Genomic DNA, 25,406 nt, shown 5'->3' with positions numbered 1-25,406 from the left:
GGTTGTACATATGCATACGTTCTATCGCGGGAATGTACCTGCAGATAGGACAAATGCATACCTCCTACAGTGGGAAGGGCTTAACCTTTCTAATGCTTCATAAGAAAAATTGATTTGTTTTTAAAGAAACCATGGCTTATAAAAAAATAAAAAAGACCAATAGGCGCCCCTATACCATCCAAAGCAGTATCCAGTCTGGCTACAGCATCATCTTTGTCCAAAGCTGGGACAAAATCCAGTGGGTAATTGCAGGACTAGCACTCCTCTCCTAGCACACTGCAGCATAAATATAGAGAGGGTGCAGAGCAGCCTGCAGTGATTAGGTGAAAAGACTCAGCACAGCACAGCAGATTCAAGGAGGAAGATGCTGTAACCCATTCTGTTGCAAAACTACAACTCCAAGCATGCCCAAACAGCCTTTGGGTGTCTGGGCATGCTGGTTGTTGTAGTTTTGCAACAGCTAAAGGCATCCTAGTTGGAAGACACTGGTCTAGAGAAATGAAAAGCGCCATTTCTATCAGAATAGCACTTGCACTCGTTCATACTGCTACTTCATACTAGGCTGAGCCAATAACCCAACGCTAATACGGATGTATGTGAACTGTGAGAAAACAACACAATACATAACTAGACCATACGCACATAACGAGAGCGAACGCCTACTGATCACGTGCCTGTTACATCACCAGCAACTCACATAACTCCCATTTATTAGGACCCGCCCTCACACGGAGCCTGACGCACCTCTGACAAGCTTGTGGAAGTTGTAGTTTTCTGGAGAGCTCTGCTCTCATGTGATTGGAACGGGAAGAACTACATTTCCCAACGTCCTTAGCGTGCTGTCCTCGGCAGTGAGGAAGATTCGGGAAGGTTGCTGAGGGTTACATCAGAGTGGAGCTGCGTGTGTGGGGAAGAGAAAGTTGCAGCGTCTTGGAGCAGGTAAGTTCTGGGCGATACTTTATTTTGCAAGCAATTTCATGTGTTAGCCCTGTATATTGAGGGCTGAGTATTATTATTATTATAATATTTATATATTTTTATGCTCCTACCATTCTACCCTTCCAGCTGATTTAATCCCTATTACCTCTTAACCCTTTGAGGACCGAGACATTTTCCTCCCCCCCCCCCCCCCCTCCTCGCCTTCTAATAAACATTTCATTTCTTTTTCCATTTGAAGACCAATATGAGGGCTTGTTTTTTGCATCACCTATTGTACTTTATAATTACATCACTTTTTACCTCTGTGCAGTGAAACAAAAAAATATTTGTAGGGCAAAATTTTACCCCTTGGGAATGGAGGGTTTTTTCCGTTTTTGCACTTTCGTTTTTTTCCTCCTTACCTTTTAAAAATCATAACCCTTTAAATTTTGCACCTAAAAAATCCATATGATTGCTTATTGTTTGCGCCACCAATTCTACTTTGTAATGACATCAGTCATTTCACCATACAATCTACGGCGAAACAGAAAAAAAAAAAATCATTGTGCGACAAAATTGAAGACAAAACACCATTTTGTAAATTTTAGGGGCTTCTGTTTCTACTCAGTACATTTTTCGGTAAAAATGACCCCTTTTCTTCTGTAGGTCCATACGATTAAAATAATACCCTACATGTATAGGTTTGATTTTGTCGTACTTCTGGAAAAAATCATAGCTACATGCAGGAAAATGTGTGTTTTAAAACTGTCATCTTCTGACCCCTATAACTTTATTTTTCCGTGTACGGGGCGGTATGAGGGCTCATTTTTTTTGCGCCATGATCTGAAGTTTTTAGCAGTACAATTTTTGTATTGATCGGAATTTTTGATCGCTTTTTATTCATAATTTTTTTTTTTTTTTTTTTTTTTTTTTTTCATGAAAAGTGACCAAAAATTATGCTATTTTGGACTTTGGAAATTTTTTTTGGGCGCATACGCCATTGACCGTGTGGTTTAATGATATAATTTTATAATTCGGACATTTTCGCATGCGGCGATACCACATTTGTTTGTTTTTATTCACCTTTTTTTTTTTTAAAGTGATTTTTCAAACTTTTATTAGGGAAGGGGTTGATTTTGAGATAGAGATATATATATATATATATATATATATATATATATATATATATATATATATATATATAAATTTTTTTTTTCTTTTTTTCAAAGCTGACCGCCGCTTCTGAAGTGAAAGTGACCCGGCTGTTCGGGACCGCCGCGGTGAAATCGCGGCGTCCTGAACAGCTTACAGGACACCGGGAGGGCCCTTACCTGCCTCCTCGGTGTCCGATCGACGAATGACTGCTCCGTGCCTGAGATCCAGGCAGGAGCAGTCAAGCGCCGATAACACTGATCACAGCCGTGTTAATACACGCCAGTGATCAGCATAGGAGATCAGTGTGTGCATAGTTATAGGTCCCTATGGGACCTGTAACACTGCAAAAAAAAAAGTAGAAAAGTGTTAAAGGTCATTTAACCCCTTCTCTAATAAAAGTTTGAATCACCCCCCTTTTCCCATTAAAAAAAATAAAACAGTGTAAAAAATAAATAAATAAACATATGTGGTATTGCCGCGTGCGTAAATGTCCGAACTATAAAAATATATCATTAATTAAACCGCACGGTCAATGGCGTACGCGCAAAAAAATTCCAAAGTTTAAAAAACCATATTTTTAGTCACTTTTTATACCATTAAAAAATTAATAAAAAGTGATCAAAAAGTCCGATCAAAACAACAATCATACCGATAAAAACTTCAGATCACAGCGCAAAAAATGAGCCCACATACCGCCCTGTACGTGGAAAAATAAGTTATATGGGTCAGAAGATGAAATTTGTAAACGTATACATTTTCCTGCGTGTAGTTATGATTTTTTCCAGAAGTACGACAAAATCAAACCTATATAAGTAGGGTATCATTTTAACCGTATGGACCTACAGAATAATAAGGTGTCATTTTGACCTAAATATGCACTGCGTAGAAACGGAAGCCCCCAAAAGTTACAAAATGACGTTTTTTCTTTGAATTTGTCGCACAATTATTTTTTTTTTTCTTCATTTCAACGTGAATTTTTGGGTAAAATGACTAATGTCACTGCAAAGTAAAATTGGTGACGCAAAAAATAAGCCATAATATGGATTTTTACGTGGAAAATTGAAAGGGTTATGATTTTTAAAAGGTAAGGAGGAAAAAACGAAAGTGCAAAAACGGAAAAACCCTGAGTCCTTAACCCCTTAAGGACGCAGGACGTAAATGTACGTCCTGGTGAGGTGGTACTTAACGCACCAGGACGTACATTTACGTCCTAAGCATAACCGCGGGCAACGGAGCGATGCCCGTGTCATGCGCGGCTGATCCCGACTGCTGATCGCAGCCAGGGACCCGCCGCCAATGGCCGACGCCCGCGATCTCGCGGGCGTCCGCCATTAACCCCTCAGGTGCCGGGATCAATACAGATCCCGGCATCTGCGGCAGTTCGCGATTTAAATGAACGATCGGATCGCCCGCAGCGCTGCTGCGGGGATCCGATCATTCATAACGCCGCACGGAGGTCCCCTCTCCTTCCTCCGTGCGGCTCCCGGCGTCTCCTGCTCTGGTCTGTGATCGAGCAGACCAGAGCAGGAGATGACCGATAATACTGATCTGTTCTATGTCCTATACATAGAACAGATCAGTATTAGCAATCATGGTATTGCTATGAATAGTCCCCTATGGGGACTATTCAAGTGTAAAAAAAAATGTAAAAAAAAAAATCCCCTCCCCCCAATAAAAAAGTAAAACGTCCGTTTTTTCCTATTTTACCCCCAAAAAGCGTAAAAAAACATTTTTATAGACATATTTGGTATCGCCGCGTGCGTAAATGTCCGAACTATTAAAATAAAATGTTAATGATCCCGTACGGTGAACGGCGTGAACGAAAAAAAATAAGTCCAAAATTCCTACTTTTTTAATACATTTTATTAAAAAAAATTATAAAAAATGTTTTAAAAGTTTTTTATATGCAAATGTGGTATCAAAAAAAAGTACAGATCATGGCACAAAAAATGAGCCCCCATACCGCCACTTATACGGAAAAATAAAAAAGTTAGAGGTCATCAAAATAAAGGGATTATAAACGTACTAATTTAGTTAAAAAGTTTGTGATTTTTTTTTTTTAAGCGCAACAATAATATAAAAGTATATAATAATGGGTATCATTTTAATCGTATTGACCCTCAGAATAAAGAACACATGTCATTTATACCATAAATTGTACGGCGTGAAAACAAAACCTTCCAAAATTAGCAAAATTGCGTTTTTCGTTTTAATTTCCCCACAAAAATAGTGTTTTTTGGTTGCGCCATACATTTAATGATATGAGTGATGTCATTACAAAGGACAACTGGTCGCGCAAAAAACAAGCCCTCATACTAGTCTGTGGATGAAAATATAAAAGAGTTATGATTTTTAGAAGGCGAGGAGGAAAAAATGAAAACGTAAAAATTAAATTGTCTGAGTCCTTAAGGCCAAAATGGGCTGAGTCCTTAAGGGGTTAAAGGATACCTCTGGGATGTAAGAACTTATCCCCTATCCTAAGGATACCGCTGGGGCCCCGCCACGATCTCCCGAACGGCGCCCCAGATACCTGCACGGGAAGAGCATTTTTTACCACCACAGGAAGCGGCGGCGGCCAGTTTTATGGCCGAGTCGGAGTACTGCTTTCGGGAATCTCCAGCTCTGCCATAGAAATGTATGGAGGGGGGCGTGTCGGCCGCAGCTTCGTGCTGTGGTCAAAAATGATTGCTCCATGCAGGGATCCGGGGCACCGTTCGGGAGATCGCTGGGGGCCCCAGCGGTCGGACCCCCCCCAACATCTAAGACTTAGTTCCTATACTAGGGATAGGGGATAAGTTGTTACATCCTGGAGGTATCCTTTAACATTCCATTTTAATAGTTCGGACAATTACACACACGGCGATACCACACACATTTATGGTGTGTGTTTGTTTTTATTTAATTTTTTTTAAACATGATTTTATTTGAAAAATGGGTAAAGGGGAGATATTCAAAAATATTTGTGCATATATATATATATATATATATATATATATATATATATATATATATGTATATATATTAATATATTACACTTTTTTTTTATTAATTTCTTTTTGTCCCCATAGGGGACTATAACATATAATCGTTAGATTGCATACACTGATCAATGTTGCTCCATAGAACAGCATTCATCATTGTTTTAGGCACTCCATTACTCCAGCCTTCCATGGTTGGCTGCATCATTGGAGCACCAATCGGACGACCAGGAGGATGGTAAGAGACCTCAGCTGATCGGGATGCCCCAATTTCTCTGTGGCAGTCCCGATCAGCCTGCTGAGCTAGCCGGGGACGGGATTTACTGCATTTGAACACAACATCAACTTTGATTTTGGCATCTAAAGGATATTGGCCCGATCAGTGAACCGTGGGTCCCAGTTGCTAATAGCCACCGGGTACGATTGAACACTCAGCTGCTGAGCGCGCATCTTACATCGCTAGTCCGCAGAGGACACACATGTATGTCCATTTGCAGGAAATGGTTAAAGGGGAACACTATTACTTAACTTATCTCCCATCCACATAAGGAATGTGTGGGTCTGACTACCCGGCACTGTTGACCACCACACGAAGCATTGGCCAACACACCCCCTCCATACATCTGTATGGGAGTGCCAGAGATACAGTGCTCATGTTTCTTCGGCTCTCTCATATAGATGCATGAAGGGGGGCGTGTTTACCATCGCTTTGTGTGGTGGTCAACACAGCTCTGTAAAGGGGGAGAACCAGGCACCTGTGAATAGGGGAGAAGTTCAGTTATGCAGTTTCCCTTTAACCCATTAAGGACACAACCCATTTTGGCCTTTCCAGGAACTTTTTTATTTTTTATGTGACTATGCTACAGGGCCTGTAAAGTTAGTGTAGTTCCTAATACAGAGTCATAACCTGTGTGTGAAGGTGGGCTCGCAATTCTTCTGTGATTTTTTTCTAGATTTATTTTTAACAGCTTACAAAATTACTCAGATTTCCCAGGTTGCAGTGCAGGCGAGACCTGACATCACTACTCAGTTGTGCAAGGGAAGCCTTTCCTGCTTCAATGGGTGGAGCGACCTCTGGGTGGGGGAGATATTATTTTGCAACAGCTGAAGGCACCCTGGTTAGAAAACATTGGTCTTTTGAAGCGCGCATCATAGCGGGACCCGTGGCTAATGCTGGACATCACTTGTGATGCCTGGTATTAACCCTTTAGACGCTGTGATCAAAGTTGATTACGGTGTCTAAAATGTTAATAAACTACTCCTGGCTGCTTAGCAAGAGGACCCTTACTTGCCTCCTCGCTGTCCGGTTTTCCAAAGCTTGAGTCAGCCATGGCAGGCTGGAGCAATGGAGCACCGCATGTCAATGGCATATACGTTAAAAAATAAAAATAGTCCAAAATAGTGTATTTACAATAGGTAATTTTCTGATGACCCATTCCCTTTCAGGTAGTCCTGGATTTTCAAATATTAAGGTCATGTCTGTCATTGTGTGTAAAATAGAGCATATTATCATTTTTTTTTTTTTTTTTTTTTTTTACCTGAAGTACTGTTTAATTCATGTACTTAATTTATAATTTTTTTGTAGAATTTTCTTTTTTTGCTAGAAATGAGTAAGAAAAAAAATTGTCGGGGGGCGGGGCATTATCGGCAAGGTAATTGCCGATACCGATAATGCCCAAAATCGTGATTATCGGCCAAACCGATAATCGGTCGATCCCTAAAATGAGATAGATATAGAGAGAGATATAGATATATCTATTATCTATTATCTATATCTATATCCTCAACTAGCTCCGGAAAGTTAAACAGATTTATAAATTACTTCTATTAAAAAAGTCTTCATCCTTTCAGTACTTATGAGCTTCGGAAGTTGAGTTGTTCTCTTCTGTCTAAGTGCTCTCTGATGACACGTGTCTCGGGAACCGCCCAGTTTAGAAGAAAATCCCCATAGCAAATCTCTTTTTTTACTCTATGCAGTTCCTGAGGCAAGCAGAGATGTCAGCAGAGAGCACTGTTGCCATACAGAAAACAACAACTCAACTTCAGCAGCTGATAATTATAAAAAGATTAAGATTTTTTTAATAGAAGTAATTTACAAATTTGTTTACCTTTTCTGGAGCCAGTTGATAAAGAGAAGTTTTTTTTTCCTGGAATACCCCTTTAATGATTGGTAATAAATGGTGATGATAAATTACATGAAGTCTTTAATATGTCTTAACAGGTTTTGCACTAAAACGCTATACATAAAACTGACACAAGATGTTTGCCATAAGGCTAGCATGCCTTAAGACTGTTCCTACTCTTGTCCGCCCTGCACTAATTCAGCCCTCACCAACTTTAAGAAGTACAACTCTTAAGACAAATCAATGGTTTCTGCAACCTAACCAGGTAAGAAAGTTTGTAATTCAGAAGAGATATCTTCACGGGACTTATAACATTTTTTTTTTTTTTCTCTTCGGTGTCCCCACTCTCTAATTTAAAGTGAATTAGAGGCACCTAGACACCTACTGATAAAAAGTTATGACATGTCTCTCACATTGACCCTATGAACTAATCTGCTGTGTGAACACAATCTAAGACGTTAAATATGCATTTTCATTGTGATCTTTATAAGTTTTTTTTACACCCTCTTGGTGATCATCCCAAAATATAGTGTTATCAAAAGTGGACAGATTATCTGTTTTCAGTTGTGCTCCCTCTTTCCTGCTAGTGCAAGATCTCTTTGTAAGATGTCATAATCACAGTATCTGCTAGCAATAAGCTTCTTCCCCGTCCTGGAGTGTCAACATGAAACCGGTGAAAAGATGGAGGTGGCTGGTTTTGTAGCTCTAGGCAGCCTAGAGCTCCATTCTCTGTCACAGCAATCTCCATCTAGAACTGTCGTCAAGCTTGTGAGCTGTGTTTTGTGCCGCTCCTTCCTGATGACAGGTATAGCTGGAAACTTTTATTGATGATGATGATAAATATTGATAATTAATTTAAAAAAATGTGAAGGGGCGAACAAATTATACTGGTCTTTTAGGTCAAAATCAACTGTTATTGAGCAGGTAATATACACCATAGAAACTAGTGCTGCACGATATAAATTGTAATCGAATTGCAATTTTTGCTTTTTGCGATATAGCGATACGGCCCCCCTAGAAAACATGCGATTATCTGCTCGGGTTGGCTCCCATGGCGGGGCCGGCCAGAGCAGGTAAAAACAAATGTAAATACCCGTATTTATCGGCGTATGACACGCACTCCTGCCTGCGTGTTATATGCCGATAAATCTTCTGATTTCTGCTTGTGAAGTATTAGCAGCCCGGCCGCGGCCACTTTAAATCAGTGACCAGCGGCGGCTCCTCACCGCTGTGCTTTTAATTTTCCTTACCTCCCTCATAATATTATATTATATTATTTTTTTTTTTTACCTGGTTGCGCTTCGGCAGGCCAGGTCAGGAGGCGGGTCTTGTGGGCTGTGTGGTCATGAAGCAGATGACGTCCTCTCCCGACTCCTCTGCGCGGCATCAGTGACGTCACTTTTCATTTCATGCAGCCGCCACGAGTCAGAGTTCGGAGTGCTGCGATTGCAGGAAATGAAAAGTGACGTCACTGATGCCACGCAAAGAAGCCGGCAGAGGACGTCACTCATCCCTCACTGACCACTAAGCCCGCAAGACCCGCCGCTTGACCTGGTCTGCCGGAGCGCAGCCAAGTAACTAAAAAAAAAATATATAAAAAGCAGGGGAAAAGGGGGAATAATGAGGTAGGGGAAAAAAAAATATATATGTGTGTGTGTGTATATATATTTATATTATGTATATGTGTGTATACATATACACAGGGATGTGGAAATCCTATAGCCCGACGCCCGGGACAAGTAGTTTTGGGCTTCGGGCAGGTGAATTGTTTATAGATTTAGCCCTGTATCGGGCTAGCAGGGACAGACAGACAGACTTCCTTCCCCCTTATCTTTCTTTAATGTCGGTGTGAGGCGCAGTCTGTACCTCACACCGGCGCTCAGAGTGTATGGAGGGGGCGGCGGCCTCCAGCTGACTGCAGAGCCCCCTCATCTCCCCTCCCGGAGGATGGACGGAGCTCAGAAGACACAGCAGGGTGAGAGAGAGGATGTAGACAGCTCCGTGCACAGCTCCATCCCCCGCACACAGCTCTATCCCTCCCCCTCCCCTGCTCTGTCTAGACAGGACCTAATCCACCACGGGGCGGTTGCTTGTTTGCACGGGGAAAACACAGAGCAGGGGGAGGGGAGGAGAGAGGAGAGGACGGAAATCTCACCTCACATCGGCCAGGACTGCAGCTCTGATGTCCACTCATGGCGGCTCAGGTGAGGAGACAGAGAATGCAGGCGGCAGCAGGAAGGGTGGTTGTATATGTAGGGTGTGAGTGTATGTGTGATGTGTATGTAATGTATGATGGGGGGGCAGCGGCAGGTGTATGTATGATGTGTGCATATGTATGGTGTATATCAGTGTTTCCCAACCAGTGTGCCTCCAGCCCTGGGCATGCTGGGAGTTGTAGTTTTGCAACAGCTGGAGGCACCCTGGTTGGGAAACACTGGTGGATATGTATGGTGTGAGTGTATGTGTGTATGATGTCTATGTGTGATGTGTGAGTGTATGTGTGTATGTAATGTATGATGTGGGGGGGCAGTGGCGGGTGTGTGTATGATATGTGTATGCATGAATGTTTTGTATAGGAGCGGAGTGTCACGTCGGGCATTAGGGCAGTTGTGCCATCTAATTTTATTTATTTTTAGTGGCACCCGCACTAAATTACACCCCCAGAATCCCACCCTTCATACTCACCCGCCAACCAAGAGCCCCACGGATGCACACAAACACGCCCGAACCAAAACTACAACTCCCAGCATGTTGGACCATAACCTAAACTGTAGAACTATAGAGTGCAACATGCTGGGAGTTGTAGTTTTGGTGTTCAATCTAACACAATGGGCAGCACATTGAACACATTTTATTAGTGGTCAGAAACTTGTAAATAGCTCATGAAAGAATAAAGTTACGTTAAAACCAAGCACATAAGTTTGATGTGTCACATGACCCTCTTCCTATTGAAAAAAAACAAGTTTGATTCAAAATGGCCGACTTCAAAATGGCCGCCATGGTCACCACCCATCTTGAAAAGTATCCCCCCTCACATATATTAATGTGCCACAAACAGGAAGGTAATATCACCAACCATTCCCATTTTATTAAGGTGCAGCCATATAAACGGCCCACCCTGTACAATTCTCAGCATGCCCGGACCAGCAAAGGCTGTCCGGGCATGCTGGGAGTAGTAGCTTCACAACAACTGGAGGCACCCTGATAGAAAAAACACTGAGCTAAGTAAAAGGGCGCAGGGAGGGGAAAAAAAACCTGCTCACCACCTTCCGGTTCCTGCTGATGCCGTTCCCACTCAGTGCAGTCCAGGGTGTCCTCTCTTCACCATTCAACTAATAGGACCTTTCCCTTTTCAGCCAATCACTGGCCGCATTGGTGTCACGTGTCAAGCCAGTGATTGGCTGATTGGGGGGGGGGGGGGGGGGGGAAAGGTCTTTTTCGGCAGCAAACACACTAGGTTTCCCGCAGAAGATTTGAAAACCACCCGGGAAACCTAGTGTATTGCTGCAGTACAAGAATGTGACAAGGGGGATGTGACAAAGGGGGAGATGTGAAATGGGCGGTGGGCATAAAATGGGTAGGTAGGTGTGAAATGGGGGCGATTGGACATGAAATGGGGGATGTCACTTTTTTTTTTTTTTTTTTATCACATATCGAAATCTCACATTTTCCCTATATCGTGCAGCCCTAATAGAAACTCAAATTATGCGCTAACTATATTTACATGTGACATTAATGCCTACAGTTAAAGAAATAGTTACGTTTTTGCCCATATCATACACACTTACCATCAGCAGTTCTACAGTGCTATTTGTTTTTTCCAGAACAGCTGGATCCATTTACTGTAACTGGGTCATGTTATCACAAGTCTGACCCACAGAAAATCAGAGTTAAATGTGTCAGATAAGTGGTCAGTCCTGGGTCAGCTGTCACTGAACTACTGAATATCATCACTAGAGATAGTGAACTTACAGTAAATTCGATTCGTCACGAACTTCTCGGCTTGGCAGTTGATGACTTATCCTGCTTAATTTAGTTCAGCTTTCAGGTGCTCCAGTGGGCTGGAAAAGGTGGATACAGTCCTAGGAAAGAGTCCCCTAGGACTGTATCCACCTTTTTCAGCCCACGGGAGCACCTGAAAGCTAAACTAATTTATACAGGATAAGTCATCAACTGCCGAGCCGAGAAGTTCATGAGAAATCAAATTTCCTGTAAGTTCGCTCATCTCTAATCATCACCTTTCAAGTTCTGTCAGCTCCCAGAACCCTCACCTCCTCTCTCTCTGTATAATACTACTGTTGCTATATAGTAGTTATACACCTCACCTGAGACTGTGTGCACACATTGAATTTTTTGACGATTTTGGTTGGTCTGTCCCATTAGGTCATTACACACCACCCTCTCTCTGCAAAGCCAAAGAAACCATGAGCATGTAGGCAGCATGAGAAAATAATTTTGGTTGTGAGCTAGAATCAGTATGGCAACTAAAACAGGCATGCACAAAAACCCCTACATAATTCTCTTATAGCCTATTTTGCACAGAATGTTTCTTTTATAAAAAAAAAAAATGTGCGCTTAAAGGGGTTCTCCGGTGCTTACACATCTTATCCCCTATCCAAAGGATTAGCGTGTTCGCTCCTGGTCTGATTACGGGCGACCACCGGGCCGGCGGCGTGTGACGTCACGCTCCGCCCCTCAATGCAAGCCTCAAGGCTTGCATTGAGGGGTGGAGCGTGACGTCACATGGAGGCGTGATGTCACACGCCGCTGGCCCGGTGGTCGCCCGTAATCAGACGTGGAGTGAACACGCTCCGGGGACTGATTACAAACAGGGTGCCGCGTGCAAGATCATGGGCGTCTCCAGCGGCGGGACTCCTGCGATCAGGCATCTTCCCATATCCTTTGGATAGGGGATAAGATGTGTAAGCACCGGAGAACCCCTTTAACATTTTTCCTGTTTTAATGCGACTGTTGTCTGGGTCGTACTTCTGTTGAAGCAAACACTACAGTGACTTGTACCATTTTTTTTATTCCCCGTTTTTAAAAAGGTACTCCGTTGGAAAACGTTTTTTTTTTTTTTTTTTTTTAAATGAACTGGTGCCAGAAAGTTAAACAGATTTGTAAATTACTTCTAATAAGAAATCGTAATCCTTTTCAGTACTTTTTTAGCAGCTGTATGCTGCAGAGGAAAATCTTAATTATTTTTTTTATTTTTTTTTTGTATTGTCCACAGGGCTATCTGCTGACACCTGATGCCTGTTTCAGGAACTGTCCAGAGCAGGAGAAAATACCCATAGCAAACATATGCTACTCTGGACAGTTCCTGACACGGACAGAGGTGTCAGCAGAGAGCACTGTGGACAGACAGAAGAAATTCAAGAAGAAAATAATTTCCTCTGTAATATACATCTGCTAATAAGTACTGAAAGAATTAAGATTTTATAATAGTAATTTACAAATCTGTTTAACTATCTGGCACCAGTTCATAAAAAAAATAAAAGTTTTTCATTGGAGTACCCCTTTAATCTTGTATTATGTTTTATATTTCCTAGTTGTATTCATTTATATTAAAAATGTGAGCTGATGTTATCAAATGTATGTTACCTACTTCTTGTGACTTCTCATACTGAGTATTTTACTAAAACAGGGTTATGCCACTAAAACTAGATTTGGTATGCGCCATGCAAAGAGTGCACGTGAAGAGATCAAAGAAGCTGCATCCAAACCATCAATGGGAACAGCAGCACGTTGTAAGTTTCACCGATTGACTGGGATTTTTACAATTTCTTGATAATTTTAAAGGGATTGTTTGTTTTTTGTTTTAAATTGTCCCTGTCATTTTAAAAATGTTTTTGGGTCTGTGCATCATCCGGTTTACATTATTTCTACTCTTGTTCTGTCTGTATATTTCTGTTCTTGGATTGGCAATCAACTGATCCTTTGGACAGTCGGACCCCAACAGACATGTCAAATTTTATAAAGTGACAATGCGCGTTTAAACTTGGGGTTCTTTTACATATACAGGCTGATGATACTAGCCTCCATTTACAGCATCTTTAACCTTAAGTTTTTGCCCCTTCTAAAAATCATAACTCTTTCAATTTTGCACCTACAGACTACCAATTGTATTTTGTAATGACAGGACTTATCTTATACCAAAGTCAGCAGGAAAAAAAAAAATATATTTGTTGGGTAAAATAAACAAACAACATTTTGTAACTTTTGGGGGCTTCTGTTTCTACGCAGTGCACTTTTCAGTAAAAATTACACCTTATCTTTATTCTGTAGATCCCTACGGGTATAAGGATGCCCAATTTATGTAGATTTTATTTTACTACTAAAAATGATAACTACCTGCACCAAAATTAGTATGCTTAACCCGATAACGACCACCGAGTATAGACGTCCAGGTTGGCGGCCGTTCCCGCACCTGGATGTCTATACTCCATTATTCTCGTGGGTGCTGCCAAGTGCACCCACGAGATCGCGGCAGGGACTCTGCTGTATCACACAGCCGGGACCCTGCTGCACTGCCAGGACCGAAGTAAACTTCGGTCCCGGCAGTTTTAACCCTTACAGCCACGGTCGGAAGTGACCGCGGGCTGTAAGTGTTATGACAGAGGGAGGGAGCTCCCTCTGTCACTCCTGCAGCACCCCGCATCGCGATCGCGGGGTGCTGTGTGTGGCCGCGGCTGGCCGGGACCTGCCGCACTGCCGGGAGTGAAGTTCACTTCACTCCCGACAGTTTAACCCTTACAGCCGCGGTCAGAAATGACCGCGCGCTGTAAGGAGTTCTGACAGAGGGAGGGGGCTCCCTCTGTCTCTCCTGCAGCACCCCGCATTTATTAAATGAATCTAATTTAAAAAAAATGCATAATGTGTAGGATCGCATTGGCAGACATCCGCAGCATGTAATATGCTGCGGATGTCCACCATGTGATCCTACACATTATGCAGCAGTCACAGTAATGAGCTCCCTGCTGCGACTGGGTAGCTTTGTGTGTCCACTCATAGCGGCGGATTTCCCACCGGCAGTCATGAGCGGACACCCTGAGCTACCCAGCCACAGCAGTGATGGATATGTTCGCCATGAGCGGGTGCTTATTCCCACAACATGGCGGATATATCCATCAGGAGCCTTAACTATCACAGACGCATTCTACTGCTAGCCGACCAAGGACCAATCAGAGAGGTCCCTGGTCCAGCCAATAACTTGTAGGGGTGCGGTATATAAATGGGGTCACTTGTGGGGGTGGGGGTACTGTTCTGCCCTGAAAGCCAAATGGCGCTCCTCTCCTTCTGAGTCCTACCACGCGGCCAAGGAACCATATATGGCCAAAGCGGGGGTATTTCCGAACATGGGACAAGCAGCTAAATAAAATATAGGGTACATTTCTTTCAATATCAGAAGTGATGTACAAAAAATATGCCCCCCAAATGATGCATTTGTGAAAAATTGCAAATTTCGAATTTTTAACACTGACTTTGTAATAATTCCTGCCAAAAAACTATGGTGTTAAAATATTCACTGTACCTCCTAGCGAATACCTTGAGGGGTCTAGTTTTTTAAATGGGGTCATTTGGGGGAGGGGTGTTCCTATGTTCTACTACCTTTTAATTTCTGCAAACCTTGCATAGCACACAAAAAAAGATGTACTTTTAAAATTTTCAAAATTTCAAGTTAAATTGTTAGGCTTCTAATTTAAAATGTTAATTAAAAACAAAAAAATGACGTCAGAATAAAGTAGACATCTGAAAGTATAAGTTTCATAAACTATTTGGTCAGTAAGTATAAATATATGCAACCTATTAGTGTTAAAATAGCAAAAAATCTTAATTTTTTGTAAAAATGTCATGATTTTTTGCATTGTAAAAAAAAAAAAACTACAAATGATATCGGCTTACTTTTACTATGTACATGAAGGACAACTTGTGACAAAAAAACTGTCAGAATTATCGTGATTGGCGAAACGTTACCAGAGTTATTCTCTAATAAAGACAGACATTCCCGATTTGAAAAAACAGGCCTGGTCTTTCAGGGGCGTACAGGTTTATTTGTATTGGTCCTTAAGGGGTTAAAATTGTCATCTTTTTACTTTTATTTTTCTGCATTTCGTGGTGATGTGTAGTTTTTATCAGTATCATTTTTTATTTTGATGGGACTTTTTGATTGCTTTTTTATTATTTTATGGTTTTTTTGTACTTTTTTTTTTTTTTTTTCCCATGTACGCCATCGACTGTGCGGTTTAACTAACCTTATATTTTATATAATTCGGACATTTAGGCATGTGGCGGTACCAAATGTGATTATTTAAATTTTTATTTAAAAAATGGGGAAAAGGGGCTGGGATTCAAACTTTTATTAGGAAGGGGTTAATTCACTTTTATTCACGATTTTACCGCGATGGTCCCGATTGGCCACACTGAGCTTCCGGGATTGTTAATCCTGCATTTTAGGCGCAGCGTTCAACTTTGATCATGGCATGCAAGGGGTTGCTGGGCATTGGCCTGATCAGTGATGCCCGGCATTAGCCGTGGGACCTGGCTGCTGATAGCTGGACCCACCAGGTTTGAAGCATAAGCTTGTGAGCACGCTTCAAGCAACGATAATGGGACCAGGGCGTACAAGTACGCCCTTGGTCCTTAAGGTGTTAGATAGCTCAACCATCCATGCAGCGTTTTCTTATTCATTAGATGATTGCTGTCCCTTTTACTCAGGAACGAATGTTCTTACGAACCCTCAGTCTCCCAGTAATCTGCTTGTGTAAAAGAGCCTTTATAGAGTACCTGTCCTAGAGACAAGTTAAAAGTCTTGATTGGTTAGGGCCTGAGTGTTCAGACCCCCAAACAATGACTAGAATGAGTGGCAGGAGGGAAGTGTGTGCTATTTGAAACAGTCCCATAAATTTATATTGAGGTTTTTCTGGTTAGTGCGCTCTCTTACCGATTCATTCTAGCGATCTGCCAGGGGCTGAACACTCCTACACAGACAAAGCAAAACTTTTCACATGTCTCTTCCACATCAAGTTTATTTATTTATTTTTTATTTATTTTTTTTTTTTTTGGGGGGGGGGGGGGGGTTTAATTGTAAATGACTGACCATTTAAGTATTTGTATTTTTTTTTATAATTTTTTTTTTTTTTCCTTCTTTAGTTGATGCAACAGGAAGACTGATTGTTGCTGGAAGTGCTGTGGTTGGTCTTGGAGCTTTGTGCTATTATGGATTAGGAATGTCAAATGAAATCGGTGCCATTGAGAAGGCTGTGTGAGTAAAGTTATTCAGGTGTTCCTTTAGACACAGTAGATATGGGATGTTGTGTTTCAAAATCCTTTTTCAGGCTATGGCCATACATGGCTATTTTTCTGCATGGAATTTCTGTTCAGAAAATCCCCAGGATTTCCAGCACCAGCAAAGTGGTTAAGACTTCTTTTACTTTTTTGCCATTAGCTCCATAAAAAAAAAAAATCTGCAGATAGTCTCTATTGACTTTACTAGGAAAGTCAAACTTGCTGTAAATTCTTTGATATTTTTCTTGTGACCATAATTCCTAAATTATGATTGTTATGAATTATTCTGCCAAAGTAGAGGTGTTGCAAATTTATCTGTGGATCTGCAGCAAAACCTTTTAATTTTGGATATTAAATACTTTTTAAAAAGTACTGATCTTGCAGTGCCGTTTATCCCCCGTCTATACCTGTCCTTGATTACAGAGTGTCAATACATACAGTACTGTGTGCATTGCTGCTCAATCAATTGTACACTTACTACTGTTAGGTGTAATGCATGCACTACTGTTAGGCCATGTTCACGCATCGGAATTTCCGTGTCAGATTCTGCATCAGAACTTTGCATGGAGATTCAAGGGGATTCTGTTGCGCTGTGCATGCGGCGGAATTTCCATGGCAGATGTTTCCCGCACGGAATTTTATTTTATTTATTTATGTTTTGTGTGTCCGCATGGAATGCATAGCAGTCTGAGATGGCACATTCCTGTGCGGTCCTAGTGCCGGCACGTTATGCTGGTGTCTGCAGAATATCCACATAGAGTTTCTCTGTGTGGACATTCCGTAGTGTGAACTTAGCTTTAGGAGCAAGGTATCTTGAATTCAGCAGCTAAGCTACACCAAAATTTGTATGAATAGGTGCACATTTGTCAGTGCAGAAAATCCACAGCAGTTTGACCATGTGTGTAGTTAAAAATCAACTGTATACTGCAAATCAGAGTCCAGGGTTTTTAATGCGTGTTCCCTTAGCCCTGCCTAAAGATGTAAAATTTCCTTTAAATTTGTTATTCTATTCCTGTCTTTGTGTTTTCTTTTCGTGTGTTTATTTATTTTTTAATTATTATTTTTTTTATTTTAAAAAAATAAATATTTTTTCAGGGAATTTTTTTTTTAATTATCTGTAATATAAAATGCAGAGTGGAGTAATTTCAATGCTGGATTGTAGGTCTTACCATTTTACATGAGGACAAAAAATTGCTCAGCAACCAGGACTTACGGCTAATGCTGGACATCGCAGTTCGGGATTAACCCTTTAGACGCCGTAGTAAAAGTGTGGCATTAACCCTTTAGACGCCGCACTAAATGCGGGAAATGGCGTTGCCGGTTGCTCAGTGGGGGCTGATCGGTACCAGCGCAATGGAATTGCGGTTTCCCAATCAGCTGAGGACTGAGAGGTTTCTTGCCTGGCTTTCTGATGTTCAATTGCCGCTCCAAGGCTCCAGTCGATGAGACTGATCAATGCTGTGCGATGACATAGTATTGATCAGTGTATGCAATTAAATTATTTCATGGGGTTAAAGGAAAGTAAAAAAAAAAAGTGAATTAACCCCTTTCTTAAATGTTTGAATCACAGCCCTTTTACAATTTTTTTTTTTATTTTTTTATTTTTTTTTTAAAATAAAATAATGTATACATAAATTAACATATGGTGTTGCCAAAATGGTGCAGAAATGTCTGAAATATTAGAATTTAACTTAAGTTAAACCGCCCGGTCAATGGGTTACAGAATTGTATATTTTTGGTGACTCCATATGTCATGCAAACATGAATAAAAAGCAATCAGAAAGTCCCATCACAACAAAAAATGGTACCAATAAAAACTACAGATCATAGCGCAAAAAATGAGCCCTCCTATAGCCCCATGCAGGGAAAATTATAAAAGTTAAAGGGGTCAGAAATGTTAACCCCCTTAAGGACCAAGCCCATTTTGGCTTGTCTCCAAACTCAACTTTTAATATATTGTTCCTTTATGTAATTATCCAACAACAAGTAAAAAATACACTATATAGAGCAAACCCAATATCTAAAAAAAAAAAAGTAACAATCTTTATTAACCCCTTAAAGGGGTACTCCGCCCCTAGACATCTTATCCCCTATCCAAAGCATAGGGGATAAGATGTCAGATCGCCGGGGTCCTGCTGCCGGGGACCCCGGGGATCGCTGCTGCAGCACCCCCCTATCATTACTGCGCAGAGCGAGATCGCTCTGCACATAATGACGGGTAATACAGGGGCCGGAGCATCGTTACGTCACGGCTCCGCCCCGTCAATACAAGTCTATGGGAAGGGGGCGTGGCGGTCGTCACGCCCCCTGCCATAGACTTGCATTAATGGGACGGGCCGTGATGTCATGAGGGGCGGAGCCGTGACGTCACGCTGCTCCGGCCCCTGTATCGCCCGTCATTACGCACAGAGCGAACTCGCTCTGTGCAGTAATGATGGCGGGGTGCCGCAGCGGCGATCCCCAGGGTCTCCAGCAGCTGGACCGCAGCGATCTAACATCTTATCCCCTATCCTTTGGATAGGGGGATAAGATGCCAGGGGCGGAGTACCCCTTTAAGGACTGAGCCCTTTTTTTTTATTTTTTTGCAATTCTGACCACTGTCACTTTAAGCATTAATAACTCTGGGATGCTTTTACCAATGATTCTGATTCCGAGACTCTTTTTTCGTGACATATTCTACTTTAACACAGTTGTAAATTTTCTTCGTTACTTGCATCCTTTCTTGGTGAAAAATCCCAAAATTTTAGAAAAATAAAAAAATTTTGAAAATTTTCATAACTTTGAAACTCTCTGCTTGTAAGGAAAATGGATATTCCAAATAAATTATATATTCTTTATATTTGCATCATAAAGTTGACATGTTTTTACTTTTGGAAGGCAACAGAAGGCTTCAAAGTTCAGCAGCAATTTTCCAATTTTTCACAATTTTCTAAATCAGAATTTTTCGGGGACCAGTTACATTTTTAAGTGGATTTGAGGGGTCTACATATTATAAATAAGGGCTGCACGATATGGGGAAAATTTGTGACTTCGATAAGTGATGCGATATAATAATAAAAAATAAAAATGGTGAAATCCCCCTCCATTTCATGTCACATTTACCTACCCATTTTATGCCCTCCTCCTCCCCTCCTCCCTTTTGTCACATTCTCCTCCCCCTTGTCACATTCTTTTTGTATTCTTGTACTGCAGCAATACACTGGGTTTTCAGGGCGGATTTCATATCTTATGCGGTACCTGGGAAACCTAGTGTAGAGTACAAGACCTTTCCCCATCAGCCAATCACTGGCTTGACACGTGACACCACTGTGGCCAGTGATTGTCTGAAAAGGGAAAGGTCCTACTGCCTGTACTAAGAGAGGAAACTCCGGAGCGCATGGAGACGAATCTGCAGGGACCGGGACTAGGTGAGCAGAAGCGCCCTTAGCTCAGTGTTTTTCTAGCAGGGTGCCTCCAGCTGTTGTGAAACTACTACTCCAGCATGCCCGGACAGCCTTTGCCGGTCCGGGCATGCCCAAGAGCTGTAGTTTTGCAACAACTGGAGGCCCCCTGGTTGGGAAACACTGACTTTTAGTATTTTAATTAGTTTTCTCTATCTGCTCCATTGGGGAACACAGACTGTGGGTGTATGCTGCTGTCTCTAGGAGGTATGACACTATGGCAACAAAGAAGTCGGCTCCTCCCAGCAGGATATACCCGCTTGCAGGCCCTGAGGTAATCAGTTTTAAGCTTAGTGTCTAAGGAGGTGGACATGGTCTGGAGTTCTCTCCAGACCAGGTCTTATGGTTTATTATTTTCCTAGGGATGTGTTAGATTTTTTTAATTCCCTTTTCTTTCCTGTTTTCAGGTGGGGACTCAGGAACTGCGGCTCACGGTTTCCCCATTGCGAGTAAGGGGGCACAGACATTGCGTATATGCGCTGTTCACCCCCTCTCGCCAACGGTCAGCGCCTGGGTTTGTACCTCATGGGTCCGGGTCACCTTATCTCCCTTCTCGCCTCGCTCGCACATGGTAGCCCGGCATGATGCAGGTGATAAAAGCTGGCTGAAGACTTCATAGGAAGACTTCATGAGGTAAGTTCTTCTGACTGAGGTGAGTATATTTCCCTTTCTCCTTAGGTGCAGATTTGCAACATCTTGAGACCCTCAGTTTTTGGCCCACCTTTCTCATGGGTCTAATGGGGCTGGCCTGGTCAGGGGGTCCTTTATTACTGGGGTGAGCAGTGGCAGTTTGTATGGGGCACAACTTTGTGTGTGTTTTTACATTGAAGTGGCTGACAGCCGCAACATTCTCTATGCGGGCGCTATGAGCGCCGGCTTACTTTCACTTTCAGCAGCGGCTGCTGCCGGTGGCGTCTAGTCCACTCAATTCCCCGCGAGCGCACATGCATTCGCATGTGCGCTCGGGGCAAGGGGCGGGCGCCATTACGGGACTTCTTGTTAATACTTCGGCTTCTCAGGGCGCGAACTGTCCACCAATCAGCAATTATGGTGGCAGGGGTCAATCAGCGGTGCCCCCTGCTCCTAACACGCCCCTCCCTTGCTATTGGCCGGCATTTCTCCTCTCTGACAGCCTGGAGACCACCACGGGTTCGAGTCCCAGGGTGGGACAGAGTGTTACAGTGCTGTGGTTTCATTTTTAAAATAGGTCCATTTTGGTCTATGGGGATCTCAAGGCATGTGAAACAGTAAGATACACAGACTGTATCAGCAACACAGGAAAATGGAACACAGTCTTGGGTGAGAGAGGCCCAGAACGGCCTTCCTTTAAACAGTTAACTGGGGTGTTAGCCACTCCTTTACTCTGTTAATACTGTAACTCTAAACTGTCATGTTCTGCTGAACCACTTACTTGTTCTGCCTGCTCCACTGCTTCCCCCCCCCCCCCCCCCCCAGACCCCCCTGCTACTCTACCCCGGTTGTTCTTCCAGACCCGGTGGGTTCGGCCGCCCCTCCAGCCTGGGTTCCCTCCCTCTCCCAGTCTATATCCGACTTGGCTCAGGTCTCCCGTTATGTGGGACTGCCTTGGAGAGGCCCTCCGGTGGGTCCCGCTCTCCCCCTATTCTGACGCTCTCGCAGCATCATAGGGGTGTGTCATCTGACTCATCCCCCGAGCCTTCTGGCAGGCACGGGTGCTCCCCTCGCAGGCATCGCCCCGTTACTCCGACCTGTAGCAGGCGTCGCTCCTCTAGAGAATGCTCCCAGGGTTGCCGCTCTGGCTCTCCGGACCCGCGTACCAGGTCCGTCTCTCTCTCACTCTCTCTTCCAGGGCCGCCTCACACATTCTCATTCACCTGGAGAACTTGTGGAAGAAGTTTCTGATTCGGCCTCCGACTCAGAGGACCGCACGGATGTGCCTAATGTGGTGTACTCATTGGTTGCGGCCATAAGAGACACCTTTCAGCTAAAGGACCCAGGAACTTTGGATGTGGTCCAGAAGTTTCCTTTCATCGTGTCCGACCTCTTCCAGGGCTGCCTCTCCTTGTTCCCATTCATCTGGAGAAGTTGTGGATGAGGTTTCTGATTCGGCCTCCTACTCATAGGACCGCACGGATGTGCCTGATGTGGTGTACTCAGTGGTTGCGGCCATAAGAGACACCTTCCATCTAAAGGACCCAGGAACTCCGGACGTGGCTCCAGAAGTCTCCTTTCTTTGTGCCCGACTGGCACTCAAGACTTTCAGCTCTCACGCTGAATTTTACTCCCTGCGGGTATCCGCCTGAAGTCACCCTGACAAGAAGTTTCAGGAAACGAAGAAGGTTCAAGCGCGGTATTACTTCACCAAGGACCTCATTGCTCGGTGGACCTCCTCTCCAACTGTGGGTCCGCCGGTCTCCCACCTCCCTAAGGCGCTTACCTGGCCGTTGGCCGTTGTCCAGCGGACATGAAGGATATTTTGGCAATCTCTGCCCTTGAGGCAGCAGGTTCTTCCTGCTTTTGCTTCTGCCTGGGTGTCCCTTTTAGTATGGTCTTCCAACTCCGCCAGGGTAGTCTTCAAGATCCCTCCGGAGGATTTATTTAATCTAGCTCTCTGATGCTCTGCAGCTGGAGATTTTTCTGTGTTCTGCTTCCATGTGCAGCCACTGTGCTGCCTTTACCACAAGCTACCTGGTAGCCATCGTCCCTTCATGTGGCTTTAAGCCTGAAATGCGGACGCCACCTTCAGGAAGTCAGGCGACGGGCGGAAAAAAGAGTTCTTTATTACCTCTGGTAAGGCTCACAGAACCGCTTTCCGTCGTAAGTTCTCCTTCTGGTCCTGCGGACCTTTGGTACCAAGGCGCCTTCATGGGAAGAGGGCTCCTCTTTCCGATCCCATTCCTCCCGGAGGTCGGCTATCCGTTCCGGTGGCTCCATCAGGCACCCGTAGGCCTTCCTCGGCCTGAAGGGTCGCCCCCACCTGCCGACCTCTCTCGGTGGTTGGTCGCCTCTTACCCTCCGGGATGCCTGGACATGCAGCTTCAGGGGAACGAACCTCTCTGTGGTCTCCAAGAAAGGCGTTTCTGTTTGCCCAGTCTTGGTTCTCGAGTATCTCAGCCAGCATCTTGCTTTTCCCATCCCGAATGGAGTCTCTCCTTTCGGTGCTGGCATCAATGGTTCAAGGGGAGTTTTCGTTCCTCGGTGGACATCAAGGATGCCTGTCTCCACTTCTCATTGTTTCCCGGTCATCAGCGGTACCTCCGCTCTGCAGTTCCGAATGGTCATTTTCTATTGTGGCTATCCATTTCGGTCTGGCCACTTCTCCGCGGACCTTTACCAAAGTCCTGGCACCTGTGATAGCCTTTTTTTTTTTACGGACAACAGTTGTTTCCGTGATTCCTTATTGGACTACCTCCTGATTTGAGCTCCAGCCAGGACCCAGATCCTGGAGAGTCTTAGTCTCAACCTCCAGACCTTGTCTCGCTTCGGTTGGATGGCCATTTGGAACAAGCTCTCCTGGGGCTCCAGTTCAATGCGGCCTCTGCCCGCTTTCGACTCTGCCGACTCTTTTCAAGAGTCTGATGCCTTCGGCTCCCTGCTCCAGTTTCCATTCGCTTTTGCATGGATGTCCTGGGTCAATTGGCGGCAGCCGTGGAGGCCGTGCCATTTGCCCAGTTTCATCACTGACATCTTCAACTGGTGATTTTCTTCCGGTGTGACAGGTCTCCATAGTCTCTCGGCCGCAAAATCGCTCTCTCTCGTCAGTCTTGTTCGTCCCTTCTATGGTGGCTTTGTTTTCCCCCTCATTTTTTTCGGGGGTGTTCCTTCCTGTCCATCCCTGCCAGTCTGTCAGGCTGGGGAGGTGTTTTCAGGGACCGCCCGGTCTGGGGTCTTGGGCCCTCCGGAGAAACTTTTTCCCCTTCAACATTTTGGGGCCTAGGGCAATTCTTTCTTTGCTTGGAATTTCCATCTTGGGCGGAACTCGGCTTTCCGGCCATCTCTATTATCTTCAGTCTGGCCGTCCCTGGGATGTGATCTTCTCGGCCGGTCCTCAGTCATCCAAGGCCACTGGTCCCTACATCCAGGGGTGTTTGCTGTGATCTGCAACCCCTGGGGTGCTCCAGGCGTGGACCTCTGCTTGTCCCACCACAACCGAAGCGTTCCTCTCTCTTGGTCGAGCCTTGCCCTACCTTATCTGTTTCCTCCCTTTCTTCTCTTTTCGGGGTCTTGAGGAAACTCTCAGTGGGACGTTTCCGCCATTCTAGTGGCCCAGCCTGGGCCCGGCGGGCGTGGTACGTCGTCATGGTCAGGCTCCTGAACTACTTAACGTTACGCCTTCTCTATTGTCCAGACCTCCTATCTCAGGTCTCCTTTGCCACCCCTATTACCATCTCTGCTTTGACGGTTTGGTGGTCGAGACCGTGGTTTTGAGAGCCGCGGTTTCTCTTCCCAAGTCATTCGCACCATGCTCAAGGCTCATAAGTCCTCCTCGGCAAAAATTTACCACCGTACCTGGCGGTCTTATTTTAGTTGGTGTGAAGCTCAGGTCTTGTGTCCTGTTACTTTTTCGGTTTCCCGTCTTCTCTCTTTCTTGCAGTCGGGATTGGAACTGGGGCTGTCTCTCAGTTCCCTTATGGGTCAGGTTTCGGCCCTTTCTATTCTTTTCCAGCGTCCTCTGGCTTCTAATTCTCATGTCCGGACCTTCCTTCAGGGAGTGGCGCATGCTGCCCCTCATCGGTCACCTTCTCCCCCTTGGGACTTGAATCTGGTTCTGGGGGTACTCCAAGGTGAACCTTTTGAACCCATTGGGGAGGTGTCCCTGCGCCTCCTTTCTTGGAAAGTGGCGTTTTCTTGTTGTTATCTCCTCCATTCGGAGAGTGTCTGAATTTGCAGCTTTCTCCTGCCGTTCTCCGTTTCTGGTGCTTCACAGGACAAGGTTGTCTTCCGGCCAGATCCTTCCTTTTTGCCTAAGGTTGTTTCGGCCTTTCATCTCAATGAGGACATTGTTCTTCCGTCCTTTTGTCCCACTCCTTCACATTCTAGGGAGCATTTACTCCACAAACTGGATGTGTTTGGGCTGTTAGGTATTACCTCTCTATCTCTTCTTCGTTTCATCAGTGTGATTCCTCTTTTGTCCTTACGGAAGGTCGTCGTAAGGGACAACCTGCTTCCAAGGCTACCACTTCTCGTTGGATCCGGTTTGCCATTTCGGAAGCCTATCGCTGTAGGAGGAAGATTCCTCCCTTCAGGGTTGTGGCTCATTCTACCTGTTTCTGGGCTCTCAAGAACAAAGCCTTGGCCTCGCAGATTTGCAAGGTGGCTACTTGGTTGTCTTTGCACACTTTCTCGAGATTCTACCGGGTTCATACCTTCGCATCGGCTGATGCTAGTCTGGGCCGTAGACTGCTGCAGGCGGCAGTGGAACAGCCGTCTGCCTATCTGGCCATCCAAGAGACGGCTTTGGTACGTCCCACGGTCTGTGTCCCCAATGGAGCCGATAGAGAAAAGGAGATTTTTTAACACTTACC

The 25,406-nt window shown here is 44.2% G+C and overlaps 1 protein-coding gene and 1 long non-coding RNA gene across 3 annotated transcripts in view; one reads left to right on the top strand and one right to left on the bottom strand.

The window, feature by feature from the left end:
- The window catches only part of LOC130282569 (uncharacterized), a 148,231-nt gene that overhangs the window by 49,716 nt on the left and 73,109 nt on the right, over nt 1-25,406 (bottom strand). The gene's annotated exons all lie outside the window — the stretch shown is intronic.
- The window catches only part of GHITM (growth hormone inducible transmembrane protein), a 71,621-nt gene continuing 46,909 nt past the window's right edge, over nt 695-25,406 (top strand). Inside the window, exons 1-4 of the mRNA XM_056530931.1 lie at nt 695-939; nt 7,273-7,439; nt 12,822-12,924; nt 16,328-16,439. Of these exons, the coding sequence (XP_056386906.1) occupies nt 7,311-7,439; nt 12,822-12,924; nt 16,328-16,439 (344 nt within the window). The 5' untranslated portion in view covers nt 695-939; nt 7,273-7,310. The remainder of the gene's footprint in view (nt 940-7,272; nt 7,440-12,821; nt 12,925-16,327; nt 16,440-25,406) is intronic.

Source organism: Hyla sarda, chromosome 7 (genome assembly GCF_029499605.1).
Source record: "Hyla sarda isolate aHylSar1 chromosome 7, aHylSar1.hap1, whole genome shotgun sequence".
Lineage (NCBI taxonomy): Eukaryota > Metazoa > Chordata > Amphibia > Anura > Hylidae > Hyla > Hyla sarda.
Note: the sequence above shows the minus strand (reverse complement) of the source record. Positions and strands in the feature narration are given on the sequence as shown.